Raw genomic sequence first — 7,656 nt, 5'->3', positions numbered from 1 at the left:
GCTCTACCACTGAGCCACACCCCAGCCCCTCACTGGGGGATTCTAGGCAGGAGCTCTACCACTGAGCCACACCCAGCCCCTCACTGGGGGATTCCAGGCAGGGGCTCAACCACTAAGCCACACCCCAGCGCTTCACTGGGGGATTCCAGGCAGGGGCTCCACCACTGAGCCATGACCCCAGGCATACCCTGAGGACAGACTCCTCTGGTGATGAAACTCAAAGGCACAGCAATGGCCACAGTGTTGGAGCTGCTGTGAGGAACAGGTCTAGGATGGAGACACCTTCTCCTGCTCACCTTCTCCTGTCGCCACTGCAGAGTAGTGAGGTTGAGCACCCAGAAGTCCCGGGTGACCCCTCCAGCTGTGAGGCCCCCCAGCAGGTACATGGCTCCCCGGCCAGCAGGCACGTAGGCAGCTGCGTGGAAGGAGCGGGGTGACGGGCCCGGGCCCCCATCCTCAGCTCCTGCCAGCATCTGTGTCCACCTGCGCTCACTGACTGAATACCTGGAGCCAAAATGCAAAGTGTCACCTCATTAAGCGGGGTCTCTGCACGGTTAGATGTCCCAGCACGCTTGGCTGATTTCCTGTGACAATCATAGTGACATTCCCAAACCGCCCTCCTGGTGCCCACAGTGAGCTTCCGGCCACGCCTTTGGGCTGGGTCTCACCTGGGCCAGGTGATACACATCTCAGCGGTCCCCAAAAGAGGCCGTTCTGTCCCTGGGGTGGACCTTACCTGTACAGGTTTCCCAGCAGGCCCTGGGGCAGGCCTAGGCCCCCAAACATCCACAAGGTGGCATCAGGTCCCTCTACCATGGTGTGTCCCAGGCGGTGCAGGAAGCGACTAGCAGTGTCCTGGGGGGGTGGGGAAATAAGGGTGGCAGAGGTCAGGCCAGGGTCCTGACCAAGTGCCAGGCCCAGCTGGGGGTTTCAGGGTGGTCTCAAGAGTGGAGGCAGAGGAGTGACCCACGGGACAAAGCAGTACCCTAACTCACAGCTGAGAGGCGGCTGTCCATGAGCGTCTCCCACACCAGCTGTCCACCATCCAGCCTTGTGGCACAGTCTGGGCCACCGAAGCCCTCAGCACAGATGCATACACCGAGGCTCTGCGGACAGCAGAATGAGGCTTAGAGGCGCCCTGGCACCACTCTACCACACCCGGCAGCCGCTGTCCCTCCTGTCCACCTGGCACCACCCCCACCACACCCGGCAGCCGCTGTCCCTCCCGCCCACCTGTACCTGGTTACAGATCCCTGCCCCACTGTGGGCATTGCAGTTCTCAGGACACAGAGCCATGCGGCAGTGAGGGCCAGCCCAGCCCTGAGGACATTGGCAGAGGCCAGCACCTGCCGCCCCATCCTGGGGCACACACTCCTGGGGGACAGGGCAGCTGCCAGGACCCCCTGATCCACATCGGGCGGAGCCCACGGAGGCATTGAAGCCCCAGGACGAGGAGCCGTTGGCCTCCCAATGCAACACAAGTAACCCTGTGGAGAAAGAGGGAGAGAGCCCGCTCTGGGCACTGTGGCTGCAGCTCACAGCCCTCCTGGGCGGAGAAGAGAGCCCCCCGCTGGGCTATAGCCCCGTTGATGGCGTGCTTGCCTAGCATGGGCAAAGCCCTGGGTTCAGCCCCCAGCACTACATAAAGCTGGTGCAAGTTCAAGGTCATCCTCAACTATGCTGTGAGTTCAAGGCTGGCCTACACTGAGATTTTGGCTCAAAAGAAGGAGGAAGAGAGGGCAGACACAGTGGCTTAACCCTGTAATAACTCCGTTACTAGGGAAACTGAGGAAACAGGATTGCTCGAATTGGAGGGAATCCTAGGCTTCACAGTGAGGTCTTCTTTCAAATAAAACCTCACTTTCTGGTACCCACAGGGCCCTAGAGATGGTTCTGAACTCAAGGCCTCCCACCTTTGCCACTTGTCCACCCCAGGCTCAGGCCCTGGCCTGCCCTCAGGGTCTGTCTACCCCAGGCCCAGCCCCTGCTCTGCCCTCAAGACCTGGCACTTGCTACTTTTCTACCTGGAGAAGCGGCCCCATCCCCGACCTTCTGCCTCTAGCCTGATTCTCCCCGGGCAAGGCCAGGGCCCATTCCCTCCCACGGCCACAGTGAAAGAGGCACTGTCCCTCTTTCACGTAGCCCTGGCTCGCTGCTAAACCCGCGTCGGCTCGGTGGGAGCCTCTCAGTCTCAGTGGCTGCCTCACGGTCTGGGGTTTCCCTTGCCTCCAGCCCCAGAACTGCTCTGAGTCACATGCAGAGAAGCACCCCCAAAGCTCTCTAAAGCACAGCCTCTCTCACATCTCCAGCCCCTCAGCCAGGTGGATGGCGAGGGCCGGCAAGCCTTGATGCTCCCGTGTATTATGCTATGAGCAGCAGGCTCTCTGTGTGCAGCTGCCAGACGACAGAGGACTCTCTAACCGTCGGTTGAGATGTCTCTAGAGATTGCCAAATGTCCCCAAAGAAGCAAACCTCCCTGGTGAAAGAGTGTGGGCTAACGAGATGGCTCCAGGTTCTACACCAGCTACAACGGAAGTGCCTCAAAGAGAGGCCCTTTCTCCAAGATCATCCTGGACAGCAAAGTCCTGTTTCTCTCAACAGAAATCTAGATGGAGAGAGGCCGCACCACCAGGAAAAGGACTGTCAGCTGCAACCCACGTCAGTCCCTGATTGGGAAGCTGTGGCCTACCCCCAGCCAGCGACAGGTGCAGAAGCACAGGCTACAAAGCCCAGTTTAAACAGTTTTAAGTTTAAAAAGGCTCAGAGCAAGAGCTGAGATGGAGCTCAAAGGAGAATGCTTGTTTAGAACCCACCAGTGATGGCTAGCGTGTGGCTCGGCAGGGGACAGCGCCCGGCACCTGAGGGACCCGGGTCTGGAGTCCACCCCCAGCACTGAAGGACGAGGAGTCGGCCTCACTCCATACCAGATAAAGCCTGCACGGTGAGGGGTCTGTCCCGCCGCTGGCCACAGAAGGCAGCGATGAGGCTCCGATCTGACTGGACCACACCAGTGTCCAGGAAGCGCGGGAATCCATCGAAGGCCAGGACGTAGCTCAGCTGAGGGCACAGAATCAAGAGTTCGGATCTGCCTGGAGGCTGGCAGAGGAGGAACATGTGGGATGTACCTCATAGCCTGGCTACACGGGGCGGGGGCGGGGGCACAGCTGGGAGCGCGCTGGGAGTCTACACAGTAAGAGCCCACAGCAGAGACTATGAGAGAAGGAGAGCAAGCAGCCCGCGTCCAGGAGCAGACTGTGCACAGAGGCAGACCGAGGAGTTCACAGCGTGGCGGCTGTCCCTCCCACCGTGCCCGAGCAGGCCCAGCTAATCAACCGGGCACTCTGGCACCAAACTCCACCCTCTTCTTTTAGACAGGGTTTCTCTGTGTAGCCCTGGCTGTCCTGGGCTCGCTTCATAGACCAGGCTGGCCTCGAACGGTCTGCCTCTGCCTCCTGAGGGCTGGGATTGCAGGCGCGTGTAAACACACACCGGTACATTAGGAGTGGAACTCACTGCTAGAGAATCAGAGCGTGCACACAAGGGAGGGCTGACCATGCCAGGTCTGGGGGAGGTGCCCGAGGGTCTGACGGCTGAGGCCGGAGCTCAGGAAACAGAAAAAGAACTGAGAACTGGGCGGCCTGAGTCTAGCAGGAAGGGCTAGGTGAGCGGATGAAGAGGTCTGGACATGCAGGCTCAAGCACAGCAGTGACATGGGGAGAGGCTCCTTCAGGGACCCAGGCTGAGAAGGGGACGCGGTTCTGGCCTGTACACCGAGCCCCCCACCCCCGGTGCTCACTGTGCAGGGGGTGCTGCTGTCAGGAGAGAAGGTGAGGGTGAGCGGGGGACAGAGGGTCCCCGGAGCACAGGGCTGCAGCTCTTCCGTGGCTGAGACAACCCACACGCAGTAGGACAGGCCAGGCCCTGCTCTTGCCGCCCCGCCACCTGGAGGCGAAAGTCCCCCAAAGCGGCGGGAGCCCAGCGCCACCGAGGACACGTTGGTGAGGAGGGCGCGGCCCCCACACTCCCGGAAGCAGGAGCCGCCAGCTCTGCAATGAGGGAAGGAGAATGTCAGACCGCTCCGTCTACCCCACGGGCCTCTCTGCCAAGCCCCACAGGTCCCTGGCGTACCGCGGGTCCCCGTAGTATCCTGGTGAGCAAATCTGACAGTGGGCACCCTCAGTATGGTCCTGGCAGAAGCAGAGCCCACTGAGGTTGTCACAGTGGCCACGGCGAGGGTCTCCATGCCCGTTGCACTGGCAGGGCCGGCAGCCACCAGAGCCTGTCGCGTTGCCAAAGCTGCCAGGCCGACACCGTTCACAGTGCTCCCCCCACGTCCAGTCTGTGGTTGTCCCGGCAGGAAGGACAGAAAGTCAGGGGCAAAGACTGAAAGGGGCCCAGGGAACCCGACCCAGTGGACCCCTTGCAAGCTGCTTCAGAGAAGGCCTGGGAAGAAACAGCGAGCCAGGACAGAGGGCAATGAGGCCGGGCCAGAGAGCCGGGACAGGGGCACGGGGCCGCAAGCACCACCTGAGGGGAGCCCGGAGAGGACGGAGCCGGAGCTCTGAGGAAGGGGAAGCCCAGGGCTGGCCGTGAGGCCCGGACCGCAGCAGCCTACCCTGACACTCGTCACAGAAGCCAGGCCCCCGCCTGTGGCAGTGGCTGTGGAAGTTGCAGCCGCAGTCTCGAGAGCAGCGGGGGGCGGGGGGTCCCGGGGCAGGGGTGGGCAGGGGCAGGTCTGAGGTCCAGCCCAGGTCGCACACACAGGTGAAGTCCGGTGGACCGCTGCACACGCCATGGCCACAGTCTTCCAGGCACCTGAGGGATCACGCAGTGGGAAGGGGCTGGTGGACCCGGAGCCCAAGCAGCCCTTGTGCCCACCCGCTCCACATTCTCACAAGCGGCTGCCTCTTTCGAGGTCCTGTGCTCTGCAAGTAAACTGTTCCCAAGGCAACCGGATCACGCATGGTGACGCGGTCTCCATGGAAACCCCACAGCTCCACTGCGAAAGCGCCCCTCCACCTCAGTTCTGAACCTGCGCGCACCACCCTGGAGTGCCCTGGCTCTGTGGTTCCTGGGGTTACCTCAGGCACCCTGACATTCTGCTGCGGTCCGTGTCCGCACGGTGGGAGCGCCAAGCGTTCTGGCACACGGACAGCCCACCTCCATGACGGCTTCCTCCCTCCCTGAGCTCCAGCCCCCAGACGATGTTTCCATGGCAACCTACGCTCACTCACGTGCGGTTACAGTGTGTGACGCCGTCGCCCTGGTAGCCACGCTGGCAGCGACATTCGTAGCTGAGAGGCGTGTTCAGGCAGGTTGCACGTGGGTGACACCTCGCCAGGCCAAGGCGACATTCGTCCACGTCTGGACAGCGGGCATATGCCCAGCGGGCAGGGAGAGCCCCAGGCAGCCCCAGGCCCTCTCCCACCCACAGGGAGCAGTTCCCCCCGCCCAGGGGTCCAGAGAAGTCTCCTTGTAGGCATCTGTGGGGCAGGATCAAAGGGGACAATACAGAAATGGGAGACGGCCAGGAGGACGGTGACAGCGATGGGGACAGTAGAGGACAGGGAAAGGAAGGAGAAAACAGTGAGGGCAGCAAGGAAACACGAGGGCAGTCGCAGGACGTGGGCATGGCAACGGGCCGAGAAGCCAAGAGGTCAAGAAGGTCACTGCGCAGGGAGAGCCCGGAGCCCACCCACGCGGCCAGGCCCCTCACCGTCCCAGAGTGGGGTTGTCCTCGTTGCCACACCAGCCACACTCGTGGCTCTGCAGACACTCGTGGCACGTGAGGAAGCCGGCGCAGCTCCTGCACCGTGGCTCCGAATGCACACTGCGGAGCGGAGAGCAGGGCTCAGAGCCTCCCGGAGCAACGCCTGCCCCTCCCGCGGCCCCGCCCGCCCCGCCCGGAGCCCCGCCCACCCCCGCGGCCCCGCCCACCCCCGCAGCCCCGCCCAGCGCCCACACTCTACCTGTCGTCCCAGCCCCGGCAGCCCCCGTGCGGGTACCGGGCCAGGTAGGCAGCGAACAGGAAGCAGGTGTGCGTGGACTGGCACCAGGCACACTGGCTGGAGTTGGCCAGGCAATCCTCACAGGTCAGGCGTCTGGGGGTGAGAGCGGGCCGGGTCAGGGACGCCGCACCCCCACGCACGGCCACCGCCTCCCAGCCCCAGCGGGGCTCACTGGCTGCAGAGCGAAGGGCATTCGTCCGGGCTCTTCAGAGCGCCTCGACCCCGGCCTCGCCGGCTGCACGCGGCGTCCCCTTTGCGGTTGGTGCTCTGATGCCACTCACAAAAGGGGTCCTGGGGAAGGACAGGGTCGGAGGTCAGCCCATCACCTGCCCAAACCCCAGCTGCCTCTCCCTTCTGGCCCTAGCCCACCGGCCAGCACCTCCAGGCCTCCCTCCCGGAAGGCCGCCCCCTGCCATAGCCGCCTGTCCGTCTACCTAGCTCTCACCCCTTCCTGAGTGACAGCAGTTGTCGGCAGTGAGGGTGAGATAAATTTAAAATCCTCTGGACCCAGAGAACAGCCAAGAGCCGTAGCTTTCCCGGCCTCAGCCACCATGGCAGAAGCCTACACACACCCTGCCTGGAAGCCCCCCACGGTGCCATAAGCCCCCCCACGGTGCTGCACAGCAACAGCCCAGCACCTGGGAGGCTACGGCAGAAGTATGAGTGGGAAGCCAGCCCAGGCTAGACAGCAGGGCTGAGCATGAGAAGGAGAAAGGGCAGATTTGAAGGCCACGGAACAGGACTCTGCTTGGGGTGACGGACAGGAGGGTCTGGGGCCTGTGGCCCCAGAAACAGAGCAGGGGAGTAGGAGCCCCAGCTGGAGCCAGTGGGCCTGGCGATCTGCTCCGGGCTGGTCGTGGTCTCTGTGGATAGGCACCCTCTTGACACTCGGTGACTTTTCTGCCCCAGGGCACAGCTGACTCCCGGAGCCCGTCCCTCCAGCCTCGCTCCTCTACTGCCCACTCAACTCCTGGAGACCGAACAACACCCCGCTCCCCGCTCTCACTCACACCCCGCTCCATCAGGGCCACCTCTGTCCCAGGCCCCCTTCCGGCTGCCTCGGGTATGGCGCAGCCCCTCCCTATGTGCTGCGGCGGGCACCTGGGTGCAGGCGTGGCAGTCGCGGTGCTCCTCACAGAGTGGACAGAGGGCAGGCACCAGCACCAGCAGGGACCCTCCGGCCCCATCATCCTCACAGTGCGTGCGGCCCTGACGAAGGTGGCAGGTGGCACTGCTCAGGCACCAGCCACAGCCCTGATCAGCCAGGCAGCCCAGACAGGAGGAGTAGGAGGCACAGGCCGAAGACCGGTAGGGCTCCAGGAAGAAGAAGGAGATTTCCTGAGTAGGGCACAGAGGACAGGACGGGAGTCAGGTCTGGAGGCTGAGGATGTGGAGGATGACTGTAGTTAAAGGTCTGGATTCTGCATGAGAACTACAACAGGAATTTAGGAAACTGCCACAGGAAAGGGACCAGGGTCTGAAGGACTAGAATCTCTACTAGTTTCTCTAGAGGGACTAAGTATAGAGGACAGGGGTCAAGGCAGAAGTCAGAGATGGACAGAGAACAGAATGTGGGTGGGGTTAGGAGTAGCTCAGAGATAGAGCCCCTGCCTAGAATCCCCCAGTGAGGGGCTGGGGTGTGGCTCAG

The 7,656-nt window shown here is 62.8% G+C and overlaps 1 protein-coding gene across 1 annotated transcript in view; it reads right to left on the bottom strand.

Annotated features, from left to right (window-relative positions):
* Nucleotides 1–7,656, bottom strand: part of Megf8 (multiple EGF like domains 8) — a gene marked incomplete at its 3' end in the record, with an annotated part of 36,397 nt that overhangs the window by 10,125 nt on the left and 18,616 nt on the right. Inside the window, 13 exon segments of the mRNA XM_055620713.1 lie at nt 297–504; nt 737–855; nt 996–1,106; nt 1,240–1,487; nt 2,925–3,057; nt 3,797–4,046; nt 4,129–4,339; nt 4,616–4,815; nt 5,235–5,483; nt 5,717–5,830; nt 5,970–6,101; nt 6,181–6,299; nt 7,110–7,346. Of these exon segments, the coding sequence (XP_055476688.1) occupies nt 297–504; nt 737–855; nt 996–1,106; nt 1,240–1,487; nt 2,925–3,057; nt 3,797–4,046; nt 4,129–4,339; nt 4,616–4,815; nt 5,235–5,483; nt 5,717–5,830; nt 5,970–6,101; nt 6,181–6,299; nt 7,110–7,346 (2,331 nt within the window).

The sequence above is a fragment of the Psammomys obesus genome, unplaced genomic scaffold (assembly GCF_907164565.1).
Source record: "Psammomys obesus unplaced genomic scaffold, mPsaObe1.curated_primary_1811, whole genome shotgun sequence".
Lineage (NCBI taxonomy): Eukaryota > Metazoa > Chordata > Mammalia > Rodentia > Muridae > Psammomys > Psammomys obesus.
The sequence above is the reverse complement of the archived record's forward strand: the minus strand, read 5'-3'. Positions and strand labels throughout refer to the sequence as shown.